Below are 25,789 nucleotides of genomic sequence, written 5' to 3'. Positions count from 1 at the left end.
TAACCATGTTATTTTGGATCAGATCTTTGTCGTGAAATTGTACGCTAAACAGGTTCTTTTTATTTATCATTTATCTGTTAATTTACATGTCTTACTATTTATCTATAGAATGTCATATACAAAAACTATATATATATATATATATACATATATATATATAACATAATTACATATATGAGATATGAAAAAGGAAAGAGAAATATATATATGATTGTGCGTGTGTATTTATACATAATTCTATACATACATAGAATGTACATAAAGATGACAAAATACAGTACGTAGATAAGATATCTTTCTATTCTCTATATTGTACATGTTGTATATCTGGTTATAGACAGATATAACTTACAGACAGATACAACACACACACACACACACACACACACGCACACACATACATAGCATGCACCCTGACATGAAATAAAATTTCTCAGTTTACGTTTAAGATTCGATCTTTAATTACAGGCAGTCAATCGAAACGCAAAAATACCATCATCTTAATCTATTTACAGGTGAAATCAGCTAAATATGTTATCGTGATATCACGGGTAGGCTGAATCCTGCAGAAATCAGCAATACATTGCATTTTGTCTTTTATTCTTCATTGATTAAAAAAAAAAAACTGTGAAAGCATTGCATTAATAACACTTTGCACAGTGACAACAGCACGACCAATATCCCGATGTCCAAAAGCACGACAGTAATATATTACAGCAGGGAAGGTCACTAACATACAATCACTACAGAATCCATTCTCCATACAGCAACTTTTCACTCTCGTAGTCTTACTGAGTTGCTGTCTGTCCACTCACACTTTGCATTGCATCCTCCCGAAGCGATATAGGCAGTAACTTATTTTTTTTTCGTCAACACTTAAATAAGAAAGTAAAAATATATAAAAGTATCTATACCTGCAAAAAATAATGATGGTCTGGGTTAACACCACGGTGTAAGTGCTTTATCTGGAATTCTATATCTTTTTATACGTCTCTTACAGAAAACGTTGAAACACCTTGAGAATCCAATATATCATTTTGTCAAGCCGAGTTAGCTGACACTCCTTGCAATGAACTCAAAGACAAGTACAATCATTACAGGTACATGCAGTGTTCTCATCACTCTAAAACAAACATATTAATAGCCCATATTCTGGCTAACAAGATACAATGAATCACTTTCAGAAATGTTACACTGTGTAGCTAATGATTCTTGTGCACTTTTGGGCTTCGAGGAATAAGGAGATAGGCGCCAGAGCTGCGTTGACATCTCCTCTAAATAAAAGCTGTCAAGGTGATCTACAAAATAAAAACAAGAAAATTCCAATCACTGCGAGTTATTTTCACCATAGCTTTCAACACACGATTCACCAATCGTCTGAAGTATATTCGTGTCTATGGCTGCAGCTTTCCTACGCGCCTTTTCTCCGAAGCGGCGCGGTGTGACAGAGAAAAGGATCAATGCTCATCTCAGTGTCCAAAGCTTTTATTAACATTGTCAATGACATCCGAACATGAGGGCACATAGAGTTAGGACTGTATGATAATCTCTGCACATCTGAGACACTCCGCTCTCCCTCAGTGTGCTGGCTCAAACTGCTATGACCCACACATCTCCTATCCAGACGAAAATGCCTCTGAAGCAGTGCAGCCCTGATTGAGTGTAAAGGGAAAACAACTGCAACATGCAGCTGACGGCCGCTGCGAACCCTGCTCTACTCAGCTCACTCGGAACATGCCGAAGTAGCTGGTGTCCTCAAACAGACACACCTGTCGTGGGGTGTACAACATTTTGATGCCGATCTGGGAATTCTCGGGTACGTAGACGAGCCCGCCGATGAAGCACGTCTTGTACTTGTTTTGGCGCTGCTCTACAGGGGCGATGCACGTGAAAAGCTCCACTCCGTTGACCATGATGCTATGTCCAATGTATTCATTAGGGTCGTAGTACATCATCTATGAGAGAGAGAAAAAAGAATGAAAATATTCTAAAACTGTTCTGCCAGCAGTTATGAACTTTGCCCATAAGAAGTACATTATACTGACGTCACACTGGTGTTAAGAATTTAGGATGAGCGCGCCAAAGGACACTATGGCAACGATGTCTGTTCGAATTGACTTTAAGAAAAATGAAGTGAGACAAAGACGAACAGGTAAAGTTTCATAAATATTTTGAAAGAAAACAAGAATATTATGGGATTTTTACGTTTGTACACTCATGTTTTCCAAAAATGGGATATTGATCACAACTACGAGGGCTAATCAGACAAAGTGCTTGAATAAGGTACATGTGTATTTGCCTTGTTATGTGACCATCATCATAACGACCAACGACAAAGTCAGTGGTTGTAATTGGCATTTAGCCAGTCCTCTTCGAGAATCTGAAATCCGCGCTGACTAATTTATGACGTATACCTATACCTATACCTATAGACTTATACCCAGTTCGTATACAAAGTGGGATACATTCACTTCTCGCTACCAGTGGATTGTGAAGAGTCGATATTCTACAGCAGAAGCGTTGGAAGGGGAGGATCTTGCGTTATAGTATCTGTGTCTCACTGTCAAGGGCTCAAAGCGTGTATATAGCGAGCACTTGCCTACCAAGACAAGATGGTTTACCTGCAGCATATAGGATACTTACCTGGCTATAGACATAGTAGAGCCCTGCCACAGCTACGGTCACGTTACCCCTTGCATGCAGTCGAAAGTTTGCCAGGACGGCCGATTGGTTCTGATGGTACCCTATGGATGTAGAGAGTGACCAGTGTGGTAACCAGCCAGCTTTATCCAACAACGAGTGAGAGAGTAGGAAGAGAAACGAAGACATATTTTTCTTCAAAAAGTATGACGTCGTCTTGAGCAAGAATGTTCTGTTTTCAATGATTCTGTAAAATTTGGATGAGCAAACTATTTATTGAATATAATGTATTCCCATTTGAACGTTAAAAACAAAGTCTAAACTCAAACGTTACCTTGGAAACCGTCGACGATTTAAGATGTGGTATGCTGATATTACACCAAGTATCAGAATTTTATCTGAAAATATGTCAAATTGCCATTTAAATCTAAGATTGAAATCTACCATAAAAGAGAACAGTATAGCGATTCATAATGCAGGTTCACGCTTGTCTCATTATCTGTTAATATTATAATAATTATATAATAGTCACAACTTTGCAGGATAAGCGTCATCATAATTATCTAGTGTAGATCGATATCAGAGTAACGTAGATGTGCACTGAACGAAGAGTATGAAACTTAGGCTTAGATATTATACATCGAATGAATGCTGACCAGACAAGCTTCATGAATAAGAAATTACAGTATTCGTTAGGTTGAAAGTGCATGAAAAAGCTTCATAACGGAGTGAATTGTGTAGGGATGACATATTGTGCTGGTAGAGTCTTAAATAAGGTATTGATTCGTACCCTCACCTACGCCGATGGTGGTGGTTCTATTAAGGTTGGCCTCAAAATGTACGCCTCGTATTTCTTCGACTCTTTTGTCTATAAACAAATAAACAAGTACACATACAAAATGTAAACATTCAGAGAATATTGATTGAAATCCAAACTTCTTCGCAGAAAACCTAAGATTTAAACAGTATCTTATACCACAGTCTTCCATGGGAATAGTACCAAAGTCATTAAAAGTCTTTATCGAAGATTTTTATTAAAGGTGCGTATATGATCATCAGCTGCTGTAGTGAATCTATTTGATCCTTCAGAGAAACGACCAAGGTCAGCCAAAGTTGAGCAAAGGCAAAGAACGTCGTGGAGCAAAATTTAAAGCGCTGGGCGATAACTCGAGAACTTTCTAAATGCAATGGCGGTGGTAATAACACCTATCTTTTCAATTTGAAGGTATAATATTAACCTAAAAATACTGGCATATTTATGCTACGACTGTAAAACAAAAATAAGGCCACGTACTCCTGGATTTATTCGACGACGATCGATCCCTGTTCTTTCTACCCCCTTTAGGTCCTCGCTTGATTCTGTTATGTAGCTCTGGTAGTACTTCTTTCACCGTGTCAGAGCCACCCCTATCCCTTGGCAACAGAACTCGAGTAGACGCCGTAACCGTCCCATCCATCTTAGCGTGCTGAATTGGGTGGATCTGCAGATCGTACGGAAGAACACCAGTTAATACCCTGGATAACAGGTGTCTTCAAATGGGTTTTGAACAGGCTACATTACCATACTTTTCATTCAGATCTAGACACTGTAAATTCCTTTAATTAAAGAATCGAAAGTGGTTTCTGTGATGTAAACATAGTTTAAGTATCACACAATTTGATGGGAAAATCCAGTTGCTCACCATCGTCTGTATGCAGCTCGTAGAGTGAAAGCGTGTAAAGAACTGGCTAATAATTAAACTAATTTAATATGATTTACATTCATAATAAGGAGTTTGGGCGTTTGAATTTTTCCATTGCCTAACAGCATAGACGTGTTATATTTTCTTGTGATGCTGGCGTGTGGGTGCATCTGAGAGATGATCAAAACACTTTCAAGAATATTTCCGTCGAATAAGCGTAAAACCTACTCGTACGCCTAATGTCAAAAAGTGAATCAGGAAATAAAATCACCTGTCCTGGTTACAAACAACTAAAATAGTATGATTCATCGCCAAGCACTTTGGATCTGAAAGCAGGCAAAGGTTTCGCGAATTGTTGAGATGTCACATAAGTGGACAAATGGCGACAGGTTACAGAAAAAGGCCAAGAAGGGTGTCCAAGAGGGGTCTAGGGCAATTACCCCCTGGGCAATTACCCCGCACCCTTCCCCTGGCCCTAATCCTAATCATAATCCTGAACCTAACCCTAACACTAACCCAAACTCCTAACCCTAAACCTAACCCTAACCCTAATCTTTACTCTCACCTTACCACTAACCAGTATTTGGCCGGGGGGTAATTGCCCTCCGGGGGTAATTGCCCGGATACGGTCCAAGAGCGTTATTCGATGCTCCAAACATACTCGAACACTATTTTACGTCGGTAGGTCGGGTGCACGTCACGAGACCGACACCCATAGGTCATACAGCCCACGAGTCATACGACCCATGAGTCACATGGTACAGCCTACGAGTCATACAGCTCATGAGTTCAACACTATGCAAGCAAAACCCTCGAGACCGACACATTAAACCCCGTGTTGTAATGTCGAACGAGTGGGCTGTTTTACACAGTGTCGAACTCATGGGCTGTATGATTCATGGACCCCCTTTTTTAATGTCGGACTCGTCGGCTGCATGACTCATGGGTGTCGTTCTCGTGGGATGACCCCGGTAGGTCAGTCAGGACGTTTTTATGACCGAATTCGGATTATTTTTGCGTCATATTTTGCTCTGTTGTTTTTTGATACTTTACTATCTGATGAAGTGAACGTCACGATGTCTCCAATAAAGTTATATGTCAATGCGAAACACTTTCACAAGATCGAAATTTCCATTGCCGTTACCTTTGAGGCCGATACATCCACACTGGCAGGTTTGCCAAGGTCGAAATCTGCATGACGCTCTCTTGTGGCTTTGCTGAAGTACCCGAACTTCCGGTCTCTCTGGTCTGTTTGTTCTGCATGACGACTACTGCATGGAGCGTTGAGCTTTGCCAGTTCTCTTTCCAAAATCTCAACCCGCGCCATCAGCTGTGCTTGATGGAGATAAAGTAAGACAATGACGATAGTCATGGCGATCATGAAAACGACACCAAAAAAGGCCGCTGCGATTGCGGGAACCGATATCCCCAACCGCTTTGGCTGCCTATTGGTACAGTCGTTGTAGCAGTTTTCCTTCATCGTACACACGACGATATCTTCAGCATGGGGCTCTGACATTTTTTTTTAATTTTTTTTTTTTGGCCTTCAATGTATGTTGTTTGCAAAAGGCAAGCAACAAGTTTGCTGGTTCCGTGCCAATAACAGACGCATTGCGTCCTTCTGTATCTGAAAGGCTGCCAAATCTCTCATTCAGTCTCCACACGAAATTAACATTCCATGGCAATCAGCTCAATATATCGTATTTTTCGTAAAGAAAAAAATATGCAGCCAATTTGGGTTTCAAAAACTTCCTTTCAGGATGATGGTTTCAAAGTTCTTCCACACAATGGTAGGCCAATGTTTGAAAACTGAAAGCCACTCCAACAAACGAGGTTGTCCCTGCATGTCGACTATTAATCATGTCGCCGTTATTGGATTTAAGTGACGACCATCATTCGTGTACAAATTGCTGGACAAGAGATTTGTGGAATAAACAAGCAATGTGAACAAGAAGTGCTGAAGCTCACAGTCAAAATTTCATGTTAATCGTCGTCAACCTTGCCCGCTCACACTACATCAGACAAAGGTAGAGACAAGCGCAGAAGACCGTACTGTTTATACTGATCATTTTGTAGAATCCCGAACGCCGCACTTGCCGAACAATTCCGGAGAACTCACGATGAGAGACAGTTCCCGCGAGTATAGGCAGTCCTGGACAGCAGTCGAAGACTATCAAGTGAAATGGCAACATGAATGTGGTCTTTGTTGCTGAAAATATCCTGGATTTGAGTGCAGGCATGATAACTCTCTAGGCCAGTGTCACAGATTCTCGCGACTGTTGGTAGACCCTACACATGGAATGACAATCAGGGCAGTTCAAAGTCCTTTCATTCCTCGCTAGCACTGAAAAGCAGCCCACATCTAGGGTCTACTGCCTACAGCATTAGGGAGCTTCATTGAAGGCCATAACAATGGATGTAATCCCGGCACACGATCTCTCATGCGAAGCGTGCGTTCTTTGGATCTCTATTCATCCACACTATGGCAAGGTCCAGGGTATGGAACATTGAGTCTTGGTAAATATACGCCAGCACCTACAAATTCAGAACTATGTTCATAGTCCAAACAAAATATGTCAATGCAATACGATCATGTCCGACATGATTCATGGACAAAGATAAAGAATTGACAGGATGATGAGTATGCAAGAATCAAATCCAGTCAAATCTATTCAGAATTAAAGCAACCATGCATGCAGTCAAGGGTCTGTTACATAAACCAACTTGGTTAAATCGTTCAGAGTTGTTTACATGAATTGAAATCTAGACACATGATATTGATTCAAGTCCAAAAATCAATCTGACAGAATTAAAGCCAGTTTAATTGTCTCTTATTGTCATAGGAACTATCATGCTCTCTATTATGTTGGCAAAAATAGTGTGGATCTTTTTTTTTTTTAGCAGTTTGTGGTTTACATCGTTCTATATCTTGCTGAGTTACCACATTCAAGCATGGAACTAATAATCATTCTTTACACAAATACACGCAAATCAATATATTCGTGTCTGTATACAAAATTTGTAGGCCTATGTACACATATATTTTACATGTCATTACGATTTATTTATACACACACATTATTATGTTTTATATATATATGTATATATATATATATATGTGTATATATATATATATATACATATATATATTATATATATATATATATATATATATATATATATATATATATATAATTATATAATATTAGCTGAGGAAGACGTGTGTATACGTCGAAAATTTGGTCTGAATAAATGGCACCGTTAGACTGAAATGCATTACCTCCCTACTTCGTCATCTTTTGAATAGAAATATGTATACGTCAAGAAGTGTGTGTAAGTTCATGTAGATTACATCCTATACATAACACACAGTAATTCTTTTATGTCAACGAATGAGCTATAGAGGTCATTATACACCGACCGGTGAATGACAATTCACGTGTAAATCGGGGGCTGTCCCTTTCCATTCACGTCTTTGACGCTAGTTTGACATACAGTATTTGACACAGATCCAGGTACGCATATGGCGCGCCATTCACCCAATAATTCCGAAAAACTTATTTTCTCGCCGGAAAATTCGATATACTCTGTTTATCAAGCGAAAAACTACGTTTATCATGATAAACTGGGGTTTTCAGTCGATAAACTTAGTTTATCGATTGATAAAAAGAGTTTTTTTTTTCAGCGATAAATCCAGTCGATCGCGATAAACTTAGTTTTCGCCGAAAAACTTAGTTTATCGATAATCAGAGTTATTCAAGCTTTGTCATTAGTGGGTGCGCTGAGCTTAGCGTTGCCAGAGCCGTACGGCTGTGAGCGTTGCCACTGCTCGTATGCCGTCTTACCAGCTCCAAGTTACATTGATAGTTACATTGCGGCAGTTGTCAACTTATAACCACGTGCTTCGAATAACGCAACGGACGTCATTCAACGATCATTTCGCCATGGCCGCAGAAGAGACAAATGAGCAGCCGGAGGAGCTGCCAGATCCAGAGCTTAGAGATTTTTCACGTCGGATGTTTGCCGTCGAGACCAGTTACTGGTAATGGGTACTACTGTTCTCGCTAGTGCGTGCTGAGCCAGTCCACGTCCTAATCCTGCATTCTAATACTATCGCCCCCTTCAACCAAAGCTGAAATAACCATGATTATCGATAAAATAGTTTTTTGCTTGATAAACAGAGTTTATCGTTAAACTTAGTTTTTCGATAAACTAAGTTTATCGAGAAACTCTGTTTATCAAGCGAAAAACTAGGTTTATCGCGATAAACTTAGTTTTCCACTCGATAAAGCAGAGTTTCTCTCGAAAAACTGAGTTTATCGACTGATAAACAAAGTTTTTCAGCGATAAATTCAGTTTATCGGAATTATTGGGCAAATGGCGGGCCATATACGCGTCCCTAATGACCTTTGGACACACATCATAATCAGGACTTCAAGAGCGATATACAGGTATTATGGAAGAACTATAATAGCACACACAAAACAAACCGACAGACAGACAGTAACATGCACACACACATGCACGCACGCACACTGGCTGCTTGGCATACACACAAACTTTGGCGGGTTTCCCTAAACTTTGTATAAAATACACACACATGAGATACCTTGCGGAACAATAAAATTCCAGGAAGCAACTTGCATGTACTTGAGAAACAGAGGGAGATACCCCCTGGAGAGTTTGGTTTATTCATAACGGAAGTTGATATGAAAAAAAAAAAAACCTCGATGAAAGGATTCACATTCTTTAGGTTTATCACAAAATTATTTGTGTGGGCGGGGCAGTAGTAAAAAGGAATAGAGCGTCTTTCCGTACGGGAAGAAAGGCCCTTGCATCTGTTCTACTTTTGTGGATTAAAAACATGAGTTTCATGACACGTTTGATGTCCCTTGACAAAAAGGTATCTCCAGTTCCAGCCCTGTTGACCGACTACCTGGTAATAGAATGTAAAGTTGATAGAGTAAAGGCATGACTCTTTACAGTTTTATTTTCTTTGTTTTGTCTCTGCCTGATTCCACTGTGAATGGTAGTTTAGATTGCATTTTAAGAGAACTGCTTGTATTTCAATTACACAACACTGAAACTTGTGTTTCATGACTCCACATTACAAGTTCAGGGAATGCTTCGTATTTAAAAACAAAGGTCTTGTTGACTGTTGCAGAAAGAAGGAGCTGTATATTGTCAGCTTCTTAATAGCAAAGGAAAGCAGTAAGTTGAACAACAAAAAAAAAAAAAGAAGAAGAAAGAACTGAACTGTTTGGACATGTTCGTGTTTTTTTTTTGTGCAGTTTTTATCCTTTTAGAAATCTTCGACAATATTCGTTGAACTATACTGCGATGTATTCATTACATGAGAGTGACTGGTGTATCTGATTTGTCGTATTAGGTAGAAAAAGAAATAAAGAAGTTGAGAATAGACTGGCTGGTGCGCATAATTAGGGTAACAGCGAATTGTATCATCGCATTCATGCGGTTACCAAATCTCGTGGACCTTCACCGCCAACGCTTAGCCCAAACATGAATCAGTTGTTGTTGAGCTAATGCAAATAACATAAAAGCCTTTCATCAGAATAAGGTACATATGAACAAATGCAGACCGATATTCATACCCATTCATACGCATTCAGCAGGACTCAGTGAGCGGGAAAAGTCGTGATCGACATGCAGAATTATGGCGACAGCAGCTGCTGCAAACACTGTTTTTCTGTATGTTTTGCTGGAACATTTTCTGAAAGGAATGGTTATCGGGGGGGGGGGGTATAGCTCAGAGGAAGAGCATTCTACTGCAGATCTCGAGCGGCCACCAATTCAAATCTGGGAGCCCTCTGTGTCATATCAACACACACCCCCGCACACTATATAGGCTGTGCATGAATAACAATAGTCATCCTCATGTTATTCACTATAAACACACAGATACCCCCACATTAAGTAAAGGAAAGAGAGAAGAGACAATAACGTTTATAAAGGGTACCACTACTATAGACACAACGATTTATTTTATTGTAACTATAGACCTACTAGTATCACGTGTGAGACTGTTGTGTATAGTGTGACTACGTGGAGTGATTAGGAGGCATCTACCTTTTATCAGCGGCATGCAATGTTGGTAGTATAGTAAAGGTAGTGTTGGTAGCATCGGTAGTACGGGTAGTAATAGTAGTAGTAGTAGAAGAAGAAGAAGAAGTAGTAGTAGTAGTAGTAGTAGTAGTAGTAGTAGTAGTAGTAGTAGTAGTAGTAGTAGTAGTAGTAATAGTATATAGGCCTACATGCAGTAGTAGTTGCAAATGGCCCCTTCAGTTCAATTTAACGATTACCCATTCATTCTCAAATACATGCATTTCTATGAATTGATGATAGATTGTCTCATGTTAATGTTTACAAGTAAACAGAGATGTGCCAAATAATTGTGAATACACGAATATAACTTACAGCAGAAAGATAACAGATACGTAGATTGAAGAAGTAAAAGAGAAGTAAGTGTGTGGAAGTGACAATAAGGAGAGTATAATTTTCATGAAAATCCTAACTGATATGCGTCATCATCTGTTTCTACCCAGACTCTTATGGTTACAGCGCAGTTGATGTGCATGGGGTGGACAGGGAAGATTATACCAACAAGACCAGTGTGCTCCAGCTGACTCCAGTAGATGTGACAAGTGATCAAAATAATTCTAAAGAAGGTTAATATCATCTCAGGTAGACAAAACAAAGCGAAGCAAACAAAGCAAACAAAATGGGGGTTTATGCCCCCATTCTACAGAGATTTCTTCCATTATTGGTCAATCGTCGGAAGCAAAGTTTGTTGCTTCCGGCCACCCACCGAAGTGTATCGAATCGCAGTCTGATGAATCCAACTTCAAATTGTGTCGGTCGACTATCGGGTCAGTGTTATACGCCTGTCGCGCGTGATCCTCACCGGACGATCTTGCCTCGTTGGATCCCGCCAGGCATGTCTGACACTAACTTGATGGTCGACCAACACATGAGTAGGATTCATCAGACTGCCATCCGATAGACTTCGGTGGTCGGAAGAAAAAAAAAAGAAGAAGAAAACTTTACTTCAGACGATTGACCGATGATAGGAATAAAAAATCTGTGGAATAGGAGCATGACGGAGTACATGGTATACAGAAAAAAAATTAACTGAACGAGGGGCAGATGGCGCTTTTGCGCTACTCGGAGCAGTGCCGTGTATATAAAGAGTCGGAGTATAGAGCAGCATTTTCTGTGTGTACCCATATCAACATACCACATTAACAATTCAAGTCCCCACCGTGTTAACATGTTAGCAGTCTATATAGTTTCACAATAATTATGTTCACCGCCTCCATCCAATGGTGCACGAAAGACTGTGACGTTGATAAGAATTGCTGCCTGCTGATTGTCACATCTCACACATAAAAATGGCAAATATAATGACTGTTCGAAAAATAAAAACCAACACGATGAAATGAGAACTTAACACAGTCTGAAATTCCAGCACAACATATTGGGTGATTGGGACAATATTTTGACATTCCATGGTATACCGCAATTGACTTGGAAACGCTCTGCAAACTGGATTGGTATTTTGTAAAGATTCATCTCATCATATTTCTCACCTGAAGGATTTCTTTCAAAAAAATAACTTAGCACAGTCATCAATGGATTTCATCGTTCTTCTTCTTCTTCAGAAGAAGAAGAATATGAAAAAGCATAGTAAAAAGGGAAATCACTATCCATGAACAATTAACTTTTGGAGAGCAGAAAAGAGCATCATCATCAAACTACGTTAGCATGCAGATGGCGCTATAACCTTTTTTTCTTTGTAGGAAATGACGACTTGATACGTGGCAACTGTCCCACAGATGTTTTCTCGCGCGTCCCAGCCGTGAATAGGATTGATTGAATCTGAATCTCTCTTAGTGTTGTGCTATGAGTAAACACAGTACTACTATACAACACAAAAGTATGCTCACGCTCCAATTCAGCATATGGTGTATTTATTCAATATGCGTAAAAATCTTACTTGGAATAACTCTCATCAGAACTGTGACGGGGGTATAGCTCAGTGGTAGAGCATTCGACTGCAGATCGAGAGGTCCCCGGTTCAAATCCGGGTGCCCCCTGGCCTTGATTTCATTTTTTTTTTCTTGTCGAGGACATTTTGTTGAAACCTAATAATACTTGCAGAAAATGACAATGTCACTTAAAAGAGCCCATTTATTTACTCCCTTCAGAAGTCAGGGCAAATGGTATTTTATTTCACTTTCACTAATAACTTTCTGTAAACTGAATCCACATTATGTTTAGAGTATAATTTGAATTTCCCTTTAATAGCAACTTTCAATGAGCTGAAGAACTAACACAATCACAGACCACTCTCATTCCTTCCTATATCAGGTGTACTTGTGAAGGCCTACTTGTGAAGTGTTCCATGATATTATATTAACATCGAATTTACAAGAATTTCCAGTGCGGACAATAAAAGTAATCATTCAACCAATGATAACCAATCAATAAATAAATTAATTAATTAATCGATCAATCAATCGATCGATCGATCGATCAATCAATCAATCAATCAATTAATCAATCAGTAATCTAAGATATTGAAAATGGGAGTTTCTTCTCGTATATTAGTCATTTTCAGTTTCGTGTCAGAAAGATATAATACATCTGTCCGTGTCATCTTAAATCTTGAACTCATTTACTCAGTCCATTGATATTTATTTTCTTTCATACCATTGTGGTTTTTTAAAGGCCTTTGATTTACCATTAATCAAGATATTCATAACATTCATACTACGGTATGGAATAATAGGTAGAATAATCGGTTCAGAAATTATCTACAAAACAGAAGGCAATTCCTGTAACGTGAAGCCTATCACAATAGACCCTTCATCTCTTCTCCCTTCTCGCCTTTTTCCTGTCTTTTCATGTCCTCATGTCTCTTTCTGTTTTTCCTTTCAAGATAAATTAAAGGGACTGTACAGTACTGGTTGAGGTGGGGATTCATGTTTTGAACATTCTTAAGTGAGATAATGAGAAACCTCTTATGAAATATGAAAGAGCATGTAATTTTAAGAAGGATTCAATGTTTATTTGATGAAATTTGGTTTTCAAATGGCTGAGATATCAAAAAAAAAGTGATAATGATAAAAGGCGACAGGCCACAACTTTATTAGGATCTCTTTGTTTCACCTTGTTTTTTGATATCTCAGCCATTTCAAAACCGATTTTCATCAAATAAACTTTTGATACCCCTTAGAATTGCATGCTGTTTGACATCTCATAGAGTGGTTTTAGAATATCTCGCAAAACGTTAAAAGCTAGATCAGAACTGTACACACCCTTTAATCCTTTTCCTTCAATGTGTTTTTTTTTTCTCTCTTTCCCTTTAACAAGAGAGCTTCCTTGTGTTTGTTTGTCCGTCTGTTTGTTTGTTTGTAAAGGTCTGTATAATGTGCATTGCACACTTTTTTATCATAATTATATCTAGCAACTTGTTGCCTTGATGTTATTTAATTATTTTGTCCACGAGGAGACTGCAAAATACAAGCTTAGCTTTTCAGCATGTCTCCTCCATTTCCCGCAACTTTAATTTTAATTCAATTTCATCTGCTTTTGTGATATGTATATAGTATTGTTAATTTCACGTATTTTTGTTTGTTACTTCATTGTATTGATATTGTGTCATTTTGTGTATGGAAATGTTTTGCATTGTTGGAAATGAAATAAATGAGGAAATGAAATGAAAATGAAATCACATAACATTTCTTCTTATTGGTCCCTTATATTCTTGCTGTTTGTAAGTGATTTAAAAATCAAGTAATTTACTCCCATTCACCTTTTTTTGATGACGACACAAGTGTATTTTATTATCACCAGTACTTTATACAATACTATATTGAAAATACTCATCCTTGCTTTCTAATCCGATTGATGGAATGTGATTTTACTCATGCCTCCCTTAAATTTTTCATATTTTGTACTCACAATTGCATTTATTATACTTCTTTGGACAATTGATATTGATTTACAATAGTGCCAAAGTTGAGTTGTCTTTTTAAAGATTTTGTATATCCTCCACAACTCCATTTAGTGAAAATTAAGTTGAAATTACGTTAAGCCTATCTATGCCGATGAGTCAAAATGTGCACAAATTTCACACACAAACCTATGGACAGGAAATAAACGTGGCGCACAAAGCGTTAACCAAAGTCGCTTGAAATGCTAGTTTAAAACATACAAAATTACATAATCGTGAGATTGGAAACGGCAAGTTTAGATTCACGATTTGCAGATCGAAATCGTGATCACTAAAATTCATGTTTGTCCTGCACACTTTTTCCTCACTTTTGGCCAATCAGTCGTCTTCAGCATGAAAGTACAAACAACCTTCATGATCTCTCTTAAATAGGATATTTAAATGAAATTAAACCTTTGTTCAATATGCTGTGCTTTATCTACATTCTTAACCACATTTCATGCAAAAGCATAGGGCCTAATACATGACAATTTTGTACACTGCTACATGCACATAATGTTCCTGCATTGAAGATGGCATGACAATGTAATCACTGACATCATGATAATATTTTTGTGGAAATTAAGTGAAACTATGTCGATGTTTGAGAAACGTGTTTATAATGAGGATGAAGTTTTCCCTCTCTATTTCGAGAGGTAACACGACATTTGCTCTTGCGACAGTATTACTCCAGTCTTATTTTCTCCGAGGACTTATGGTTATGGTTAGGGTTAGGGTTGTGATAGGGTCTTAGGTTATGTTTGTGGATAGAATTTATATTTGGCTTATAGGCCTATATAACGCGCAGATATTATTTCATGGGAGCACGTCATAATATAGTCGCAGGAGGTGGAACCTTTTTTGTAGTTGTTAGTCTTTAATTGCACACAATTGTGATATTCTTGTTGTGACATTGACACATGTCATTCTTGAGAAACACTCTGCTGATTTTGTCACATTGCATTGTTTACGACTAGTATCATTATCATTTTGCTTCTATGATAAACTTACTGGTATAACTAGTACAGTAACAGTGAGTTTCTAGCAACGTATCAGCACAGGGTCGGCAAATAAAGACTGTGTCCGCAACACTACAACAAACGGGTAACACACGTATTTAATACGTACAGTGTACCATAGATCTAACCTAATGTACACTGATTGAACAACGAGGGAACGAATGGCGTCAACACTATCATCACCAGCAAGTGAGTGACTAACTTGAGTCGCTTTTGTCTCTTTTGAAGTTGAGCTAGGCATTAAGTGTAAGGTTATTACAATGTTACTGCAAAATTGTAGCTGTAATCATTGCGTCTATGAGGTAATCATAGGGGTGTTTTTACCGTGACTCAAAATAAGGTGTAGGAGCTGCGGGAGCTGGTCTCTTGATCTCGACTCTGCCCCGGCGCTTCGGCGAGGATGCTGAATGGTATTCCGGTAACTCATTCTGCGAGTACAGCACTTGCCAATAGCAATGTGTAAAACACGTGAGCGATCGCGAGCTGGCGAGCGACTTAGTATGGCCTGGGTAGGGAAAGAACGAAAAATATAGCAAATTTTTACCCATTTTCTGTCACATGATGTTTTGGTTATGCAGTCTACCCACTAATATTGGATCTACAACTGTTGTAGTCGCTAAAAATAGCTGAATCGGCTATCTGCACTCCACAGGCATAACCCGAAAGTGAACGTGTGGGACCGTGTACCCGTGACGTGACTTCAGAATCATACTCATAGGACGATGGATGCCTGGCCGCGCCACAGTACCAATTTCCTAATGTAAATGGATTTAAATAGCGGTTTTGTTTGGACCGAAACTTAAGTTCGAGTAGGCATCCCTTTTCTGCTGTTTTCTTCTTTCGGCAGTCCAGGGGTATCGGGGCCATACACTGTTATGACGTCAAAATGACTCTGATTCAAATGACTCTGATTCAACTTCAAGTAGGGCCTAGATCTAGATGTCTTCTATTTGATATAATGTATTCTCCCTTTTGGTTACAGCAGTCAGCTGTTTCAGCAGTATATTCTCACAGTCACATGTTTCAGCTTTTCTATGATGTCATTACGATACACCATTGCTAGAAACTCGACTCGTGATTAAAAAGCAACTTCACATCAAACACAAGTGTCGCCCGCACTTTGCATTTGATCAGAATCAAATGCAATGCAGCAAGTTATTCATCATTGTGTTTGAAATTTAATGCAAGTCCTTTCAGCAGCAGACTTGGTAAGGTTTAAGGGAGCTGTATTTGATCATTATTTTTGTTTTTTGTTTTTGTTTTTTGTTTTAGTTGCGTCTATTATAATGCACAGTTTCCCGGATGCGAGTTTTTGGCAACAGGGCCCACAAGCATTTAGATGCCAGCTTTCCATCAGAGAGTGGACAATTGTTGGCTATTCGAATTTCAGCAGATATTGCGTATTTATTATGCTACAGGCTGTAGGCATACGTACATTCATATCGGGGAGTAGCGAGCGAGTAGCAAATGAGTAGGAAATTGGCAACTGTGTAATTTCTGTTTGTATTCAGCAATATTTATGGCAATTATTTCTTTATTGATGGCAAAAGTTGGTTCGCAATGGCATCCTTTAATAGGAAGGTGAAACATGTCAGAATACATTTTTGCAACCTAAAATACTAGTGAGTGTCATTGTAAGGTCATAGTGAGTGTATATTGCCCCTAAACACCTGGATTGCCTTCTTTTCATGGATTCTATTTTCTTAAGTTTAGACTGATTGCTAGCATAGCAAAGAATGTTCTTTGATTGCACTGGATAAGCCTAACTCTAGTGAGGGCCATTCAAGGCCAAGCTTTGAGTTTGTGTGTACAAATGTGACACTGCACCTCAAAACAAACAAAAAGTCGCCAGACATGAATTTTAAGTTAAGACCATATTCTGAAAGAGCAGACTTTAAGCTTTAAAATGATGTATAACTCAAATCAAATGGACTCTCCTAACCTATCTAAATATTGGAAAGAAAGCACAAACTCAGGAAAAGTGTGAACCGAGAAAAGAGGCTCTGAAGTACAGTGTCTATTCAAGCGCTTAATCTTTACCAAACCATGCTGGCTGTGCAATGAATGGGACAAAAAACAGGAAGTAAACCACCAGAGTAACAACAATGAAGGAATTATCAGATTAAACTGAAATTAAGCATGCCTCATTAACACATTCTGTCCATAATTAATGCCAACTTTCAAAGCAGTAGCACTATCCTTGCAGAAGTTATTAGAGTCAAAGGTGAAGAGTGTGGACAAGGTTTTTCAGAAATGAAAATGGGATTCTAAAGACACACCTAATCACACTATTCTACAAAAAATGTTCGAGATAAACTGCTAAAAAACACACTTTCCTGCCCGTTTTATGATCCCAAATTTTAGCATAATGTAAAAGAAGACCCGCTCTTTCAGAAATTATGAAAAAGTCAAGTTCGGCTAGGTTTACCCATTTCACTTATTTTCAGTCCTCACGCAAAATCAGTGTGTGCGACTTTATGTTCGTTTTGAGGAGCACGGTCACAAATGATCAATGTGTTACTTTGTGCTTGAATGGAGTGTGGTTTGAATGCCCGATCATCAAAGCATTCATTGGAGTAGTGACTATGAACATCATTTGACTGTGCTTTCATTCTTCTATCCAGTAACTAACTGTTTAACATCTTAGTATATTTGATGGATTTTTATTCAAGGCATCCCACTGTCATATTTCCCCATTTTATTCTATTGAAGACTAATCAGCTACTTGATGTGATGTGTTTGATGTGAAATACAATGTACTACTACCAGTAGTAGAAAATTTGAAAAGTTTGTCATGCTTTTAAGTTTGGAGGAAGTTGTGTTGTCTGATTCAGACCTGACTTATTTTAGGGTTTCCAACCCTGCAGATGTAAGGTGATGATTTGGGGTTTGTTATTGTTCATACGTCCCTTATTTTGGACCCATTATGGTAAATTTCTGTTACATGTGTATCTTCAGGAATTTTAGTGTCTGTCTTTAAATCTGTTCTTAGGATACTGGCTCAAGAAGGATGCATGACACATTCAATTAAAAAACTGAGCACAAACTTGTGTACACTCCTAGAGAAACAACATTTAAACCTTGCTGATTTAAGGAGCTGGAATGACTACAAAATTAATGGTTGTCATTGAGCGTGTTTCTACTGAGCGACGAAAATTTGAGGTGATGCCAGCCGATGCGTGGTGATTCGTGGTGATACCAGCCGATGCGTGGTGATGCGTGGTGGCACCTCAAATTTTTCCTCAGTAGAAACAGATCGGGTAGTGGTCAATGCGCGGTGATGCGTGGTGCTCCGTCGTCCACCTATTGAGGTGGTCGATGCGTGGTGATGCGAGCGACGATTCTCAGTAGAAACACACCAGGTAGCAAAATTCGCTGTGTACCGGACGTCTAGAATTTCGCCCCGCGCTTTTCAATTGGTTCATCGCACACACTCCGACACTTAATATGTGTACACAGCGACCATATTTTCGCACGCATCATGCTTTGTACCAACTCGCTTGTGTATAGACCCTACATGTGAATTAATCGCGTGCATTCATCGTCTATTGTTCGCGTGATTAACAGCCTGTTGCACTACTACTGAGTCCTATAGTATTATACTTTGATTTTACACCGCTGGCATGCTTTTTCAGCTTCGAGTCGCCGAATTTCCTGTAGCTGGCATTCGGCTTTCTCTTCTCCTTCTTAAAGGAACTTTAGAAGGAGCACAGCTGTGCATGCAGCGCCAACTCTATGAAGCACATTCTCTACCATCCCCTGTTCCATTTTCCTTGTAGGCATTCTCTCATTCTCTCTTTTTCTTTCTTTCCTTCCATTCTTTTCATCTATTCTGGCAAGTGATGTTTCTTCTGTTTTGTCCCGTCCTGTCTGATATCATATTTGTGACAAGTGTTTGTAAATCTATTGCAAAGGCAAATGTTTTTATTTATGATGTTATACCTGATTTATATTGTGTTATGTTTTGTATACCAGGTTCCCAAGATGAAGAGAGTGTCTGTTTAAATGGCCTAAATTCATGTTTCTTTGTGTTATAAAGTCCCCAAAAATGGGTTTGATAAAAAGGTTAGAGTTTATTCTATCAGCACTTGTCTCTCTTTCTGTTGGAAGAATTTGTACATCACAGTATTTTTTACCTTTGTTCTGATTTAGTTTGCCCTTGCTCTGCTACAAAACTAGTATGAACATGTACATTAGCGATCAAAGCTGATCGCAGTAGATATCTGTGTTCGCTGACCCCAGTCATAGCATTCTGGTGCCTGATTTGTGTAGAACAAAAGAGTCTGTGAGCCCGTCAGCACACGGTCTATTCATACATTGCATCCGATCGATATTTGTATTGTTCAAGGGCACATGTAGTTGACCTTGGGGAGGGGATGCATGCACCGCTTGACTGCTTTCGCACAGGTGGATTACCAAACTGTCCGTTCTCAGTTGATGGGCAAAAAGAATCTTGTTTGGGGACATTAAAGGTATTTAGAGAATTGCAGAAGCAAGGGGTTAAACTTTTCTTTCTTTTTATTTCTTTTCCACAAAGAAAGTTAATTATATATATATGTGGATGGCAGTGACAGACTTGTGAAGTGATGGTTGCTTTCATGTGCATGTGTGAGACCAACAGTGCATTTTGTTTGAGGTGGCCTAGCGCCCTCTTGTGACAGTGCTTCATCTGATTCTCACAAGCAAACTGGAGCTGAATGCTGTGTTCCAACTACATGGGGGGGGGGGGGGGGGAGGAGGACAATAGTGTTCCCAGGATTCATGATACTTTCTATATTTATTAATGTTCCTTTCCGGAGAAGGGGATTCATATTATGTTCTGCTGAATGTCCTGCTGTAATGTGTTATCCATGCGGTAGATTAATGAAAACTTTGTAGTGGATACTGACAATCTTACACTTGTCTGTCAGTTGCACAGTGTATATAAATTATAGTAAACAGAAATTGTATGTAAAATATTATCTACATCTTGTCAAGGACCTTTGCTGGTATCATACAAATTTCTGAAAACTTAACTCCCCCCCCCCCAAAAAAAGAAGAAAAAAAAAGCAATATTTCAGGTAATCAATGCACTAACATAATGATATTTTCCATGAACTGTCAAAGCAAAACCTGATTTCAAATTGTTCATTTTATTTCATTTTGAATTAACCTTCTAGATAATTTTTTTATCCCAATGTTCATTCCTTACATTAAAACTGCCTTGTTAGATTAAAACAAAAAAATGTTTATCAAAGTCTCAAGCATTGGATTAAATTAAAGCTGTTGGAATACTATCCCTCGCCGTGGCAGTTGAAGTAGTGGTATATATGACAATATGAAACTGAGATGACTCATTGCATTAGTCATGTTGTAAGTAAGGGTATCCATAGCAACCTGAAAGGCCAGTTCTAAAGCGTGAACAGATGACAATTCGTTGTTTGGAGCAGATAATGTTACCCTATCTCTCAAGGTTTAGCATGGAGGAGCATCTAACCTTTAGGCAAATAATCCTTGAGCTCCTTTTTTTCCTAAAATACATTCTCAATGTCTTATTGACCTCATTTTGTTTCCTACTCTTGTGCATTCCTGTCTTCTTGACCTACTCTGAGATTAAGAGGAGCATTTGAATTAACAATGGTCAGTTGTTTTTACTTATTCCATCTTATTTCTTTATGTTTAGATAGCATAAAAACAAAAACAAAAGAACTATTAGATTGATAATGGACTGAAACTAAATATCTTCTGCACAAACTGTACAGAAGATTTGTGTGAATGCAGCATGTGATTTGATTCTGCACACCGTTTAAGCAATCCATAGCTAATATACAGCAGATTTCCTAATTTTTTTTTTGTCCATTATCTAATAAAGTAATTGCATGTATTAATTTAGCATTCTTTTATTTTTGTGTTAAGGTCACTAAAATGACAAAATATTCTTGCACAAAGCACTAAAAATTACTTTCACCCTTGTTTTGTTAAACTAGGGTGTAATGCTGAGAAAAATGAATAATTCAACAAAATGGTGAATCTTAGTTGGTATCCCAGGGTTTCAAATGCAAAGTCAGATATGAATTTTGAGATAACAATGGTATACTGATGTTGATGATCCCATGACATTTGCTCCTGCGACAATTGCTCCGGGACCCATGAAATATATCTGCATGCTAAGCCAAACATGAATTTTACCCACAAACGCAACCCCAACCCTAATCCTAATCCTCGTATCAAACTAAACTTAAAACCCTATCACAACCCTAACCCTACAGTAAGTCCTCGGGGAAAGTAAGACCAGAGCAATCGTGCAGGAGCAAATGTTGTGTCACTGCTATTTAATATGTGAATGAACTGTTACTTCATGCCTTGTGCATAAACATGTACATGGCCAATGGAGGATGTGACTTGCCTCAGATTTATGTCTAGAGATCTTTGCCAGGACTTTGTAAATGAGATGGCACTGGCTAATGAAACTTGGTAAGCGTTTGCACAGAGTGCCCTCTAAAGCTAGATTATGATGCAATTTTCAGAGCATGATAACAGCATTTGACGTAAAGCTACATAGGGCCAATTGATGTAATGCTGTGATAGTGTCTCAAAAATAATTTTTAGAAAAAGGTGCCTCAATCACATTCATGAAATATCACTAGTGTATAACTATTACTGCTAAAGGGTTCATTTGGCCAGTCGATCTTGTCACATTTGAGCAATGTGCTGTTGTTTTCTGTGAAATAGCATTTATGCCAGTGACCGCTTCTCAGGTAGGGTAAATCCTCACACAAAAATTAACAGCCACATTTTGCGGATTGATCATGATATGATGTCACTGCACAAAGAAACAGTACTGTAGTTGGTAGGATTGTGTTCAAAGGAAATTGGTAAATGATGCATTCATAATTTCTGGCAGCAGTGATGATTATTTGGCTGAAAGGTAGTCAGCCTAGCAATACACGTACGTAGATGACGTATCCTCTGAATTAGACATTATCTGTGATCCCCAGCTCTGCCGCTATTGACATAGTGATACATGCTGAATATGGTATAAAAGAGAGCTGGAGATAGATATAAAGACAGATACTAGGTAGATTAAAAAACATAGATTTAAAGAGAGACAGACAGACAGACAGACTGACAGATGGACAAAAACAGAGGGAGAATTTAGAAGTTCTGTTCTCTCTCTCTCCTCATACTACCTGATGGTCACTGACCCCATACTGATCGGCAGATTACACGCCTTGTTGTCACTCAGCTTTTAGATGGAATTGTCCTTATGCTCGAGGGCAGAACATCATTTGTAAAATGATTAAAAAAGAGTATGGAAAACAGAAAGAAGGTACACTGCATTAACCTACATATTAGATCGACCAAGTAGGGAGAAGCCCTACTTTTCTATTGTGCTCTCCATAAAAAAAAATGTCTTCATGTGTGTTTTACACAATGGTCTTTTTTTGGATGAAGGAGTCTTCCCAGCTCCCTAAATTGACTTCCTGGGTGAATGATGATACATGGTTGCTGTCTGAGCTCAAAGTGATGTTGAAAGTGGACACATGATTACAATGATGTTTTTGTCATTTTTTTTCACCCCGAAGTCTGATTTGTATGCATGTGCATGTTGAGCCTGAAGCTCTGTGGAACTGACATGAAATATAGAATGCATCATAATGAGAACATAGAGAGAGGCTGAAGACATACTGTGATTTTATGATAATTATTGATGAGATGAATTATTGAATTGTTGAGCAAACGATGAAATGTACAAATGTACATGTGTGTGTGTATACACATCGTATGTATATCAATGTCAGCTTGTGTTAAACACATGATGAATTCTCATGCGATTTCTTGTACTGGACCATCAATTTTCAACAAGTGGAGCATGCCGTAAAATGAGGCATCATTTTATCAAGGTAAATAAAAACAATCACATTAAAGATAAGGAAGACGATAATATACACGTAGAATGTGAAAGATGTGCAAGTTGATTACAATCTATGTATGCATCATTAAAAGAAATGGAACAAAAGAACACAAAGGAAAGGAAGAAAGATAGCTATAGAGGGAGTTGGAATGATTGGATTTAGAGGAGGAGAGGAGTGATACAAAAGCATGTAATGTATTAAAAGGAGTATAAACCAGTTACAAAATGCAATGAATCCTAGTTATGAAGGGGTATTATGGTTGTGTTAAAACTCAAATTACTTCCATCTCTTCCCAGTATTTTGCAGCGCATGTGTATTGTCATGAATGTCAACTGGACTCAAGAGGGCAGGATTTCTATTTTGTCAGAGGCTGCTTTGTTAGCATAGAAATCTGAACTAGCCTAATAATTTTGGAGTTTCAATATGGACACAAATTGTGATTAATGAATATGTGTAGATATAAGTGAGGCTTTTTTTAACCTGCTGTATATTATGTTCGTAGATTGCCTGTCTGTCTGTTGTCAATACTAATTTGCTGAGAATGATCCAACATTCATGTATCGAACAAAAAAACAAAAAAAACAAAAACACAACATCAACAACAACAAATGACCAAATGGTGCATACAGTGTACAGTGTACATTATATCGCTATGTTATAGAAGTAAAGTGATGAGATTATGAGTGCCAAGGTGTTGGGGCCAAGATGGAGAGTCAGACATTCCAAAGCTGTGGAGGATCAATCAAAGATTGTATAACAAAAAGCTAAGATACATAATGTAATATCAGTCACTGTCTGATATTTGATTAGACCTCAGAAACTCCCAGATCATGTCAGTATTTACATTTTGTAATTTTTTGAATTATTTTGCTGACTCTAGACTATTTTAGATGTTCAATGATTATTCTACCCTGACATATTGAATGTATACTAACATGATTTGTGATGCATATTTTGAGCATCTGGATCAAAGGTCATGGTCAAAATCTGAGATGTTTGTAAAAGTTGAAAGTATGATGAAGCTCTATCATTTCTGGCAGAAATTTACTCACTACAAACCAGCTCCCAAGAGTAATCTGAGAGGTAGAACTGAAGGATCAGGGAGTAATATTACAATGTTTTTATCCTGAAGATGATGCAGGAAAACCCCTTCTAGAGAAATGTGTTCATGCCATATTATGATGTAGATGAGAACAGCTGAGAATTTGAGATTTGATATTATTACCGGATATTAGGTTTGCTCTCCAACAGATTAAAAGAAAATGACACAAATCGGTTACACAGGGTAAACCCAAGACAGAAACATAATGAGAAACATAATGTAAACACATAATACAGATCAAATCCCCGTGTTTGTTGACACTGCATGCTATCAAATTCTATTGTTTTTAACTTATCAAATACTATTATCTTGAACTTATCTTGAACTTGCTGTAATGTAATATAGTTAATACTGTGGAAATGAAAATTACCTGACATGCAAATATGAACTGTATATTCCTAATCTTTGACAGTAATAGTAACTTCTCCACAAATTCTCAAAAGAGTTTACTGTGTCGTAACATCCATGCGCTATTGGTAATGGCCTTTGTTGAACACTTATTAAATGAAAAAAAGAAGAAGAAGAAGAAGAAGTCTGGAATCAGGAATTGGAATCAGGTTGCAATGTTAGCAGAGAAAACACATTGATGTTATTACATACACCTGTGTGTTTACAAAAAAATCAATCATTACTTAGTGTCACAATGTGCTAGGAGTTTTTTGTTACTACATACCTGGGCACATATAAATGTACCTGTAGTTCATTCAGTAACTCTCTGACAGAGAAGTTTCACCAAGTAATCCTGCAGTGCGATAGATTGGAGAGCAGTCTCAGGGACGCAACGGTGAATACCTGAGCACATTTTGAGAATCCAATCAAGACTAGCACATGTTCCTGTGCTTTGTCAGATTTTCATTTTTAAAGTCTAATAAGAAAGATTAAATCTTATGAGTGCAGCAGTGAAAGTTTGATAAAAATTTGATAAAAACTAGGGAAGATATGAAATTGTGGGTTGCTAATTTCTGCAAAACAGTTCTTGTACAGTTGATATGAATATGCAAATGACTCCCGAGTGAGCTGATTATGTCATCACGTCACAATTTTCCATTGGTCTTGTACAAAAAAATCACAAAAATTCATTGTTTCTATCATTAAAGTGTAAAACATGATGTTATTCCTGGTTGAATAACTTCATAATATGATCAGTTAGATATACCAGGATTTGAGACTGTGGTGTAATTGCATTTGAATTAAAAGCTGGAAATTTCAAAATTGTATACGGGTACAAACTATACAAAGTTGTGAGGGGATGACATCATCACTTCACTACTTGCATAATCATATTGACTATTCAAGAACTGTTACCTGAAAACTAGCTAAACCTCAAAATATCATAGCTTTCTGTGTAGATTATTTTATATCTAATTTAGATCAAATTTTCATTGTTGTGCTAGGCTAGGAAGATGTTGCTCCTTCTATTGAGTCTAACCTTCAAC

General features: G+C 38.1%; 2 protein-coding genes and 1 non-coding gene across 3 annotated transcripts in view; 2 read left to right on the top strand and 1 right to left on the bottom strand.

Annotated features, from left to right (window-relative positions):
- Positions 1–1,718: 1,718 nt before the first annotated feature.
- LOC140230450 (uncharacterized) lies at positions 1,719–5,841 on the bottom strand. Its single transcript, XM_072310604.1, has 5 exons — positions 5,467–5,841; positions 3,935–4,121; positions 3,431–3,508; positions 2,644–2,783; positions 1,719–1,955 (listed from the first exon to the last, which is right to left on the bottom strand). The coding sequence occupies exons 1-5, from the start codon at positions 5,839–5,841 to the stop codon at positions 1,719–1,721; spliced, it is 1,017 nt and encodes a 338-aa protein (XP_072166705.1).
- Positions 5,842–12,364: 6,523 nt separating this feature from the next.
- On the top strand, positions 12,365–12,436 carry Trnac-gca (transfer RNA cysteine (anticodon GCA)). Its single transcript has one exon. It is a non-coding gene; the product is annotated as a tRNA-Cys (tRNA).
- Positions 12,437–15,473: 3,037 nt separating this feature from the next.
- LOC140230406 (small ribosomal subunit protein uS11m-like) overlaps positions 15,474–25,789 on the top strand; it is a 114,850-nt gene continuing 104,534 nt past the window's right edge. The window contains exon 1 of the mRNA XM_072310553.1: positions 15,474–15,545. Within this exon, the coding sequence (XP_072166654.1) occupies positions 15,518–15,545 (28 nt within the window). The 5' untranslated portion in view covers positions 15,474–15,517. The remainder of the gene's footprint in view (positions 15,546–25,789) is intronic.

This window comes from Diadema setosum, chromosome 7 (genome assembly GCF_964275005.1).
Source record: "Diadema setosum chromosome 7, eeDiaSeto1, whole genome shotgun sequence".
Classification (NCBI taxonomy): domain Eukaryota; kingdom Metazoa; phylum Echinodermata; class Echinoidea; order Diadematoida; family Diadematidae; genus Diadema; species Diadema setosum.
The sequence above is the reverse complement of the archived record's forward strand: the minus strand, read 5'-3'. Positions and strand labels throughout refer to the sequence as shown.

What these genes read in the sequence shown, in the direction of transcription:
- LOC140230450 (XM_072310604.1), bottom strand. Translation starts at nt 5,841, where the DNA reads ATGTCAGAGCCCCATGCTGAAGATATCGTCGTGTGTACGATGAAGGAA. An exon ending in CACCATCGGCGTAGGTGAGG is followed by an intron (nt 2,784 to 3,430) that starts GTACGAATCAAT and finishes TGTTGGATAAAG; the next exon opens with CTGGCTGGTTACCACACTGG. An exon ending in TCTACTATGTCTATAGCCAG is followed by an intron (nt 1,956 to 2,643) that starts GTAAGTATCCTA and finishes TCTCTCTCATAG; the next exon opens with ATGATGTACTACGACCCTAA.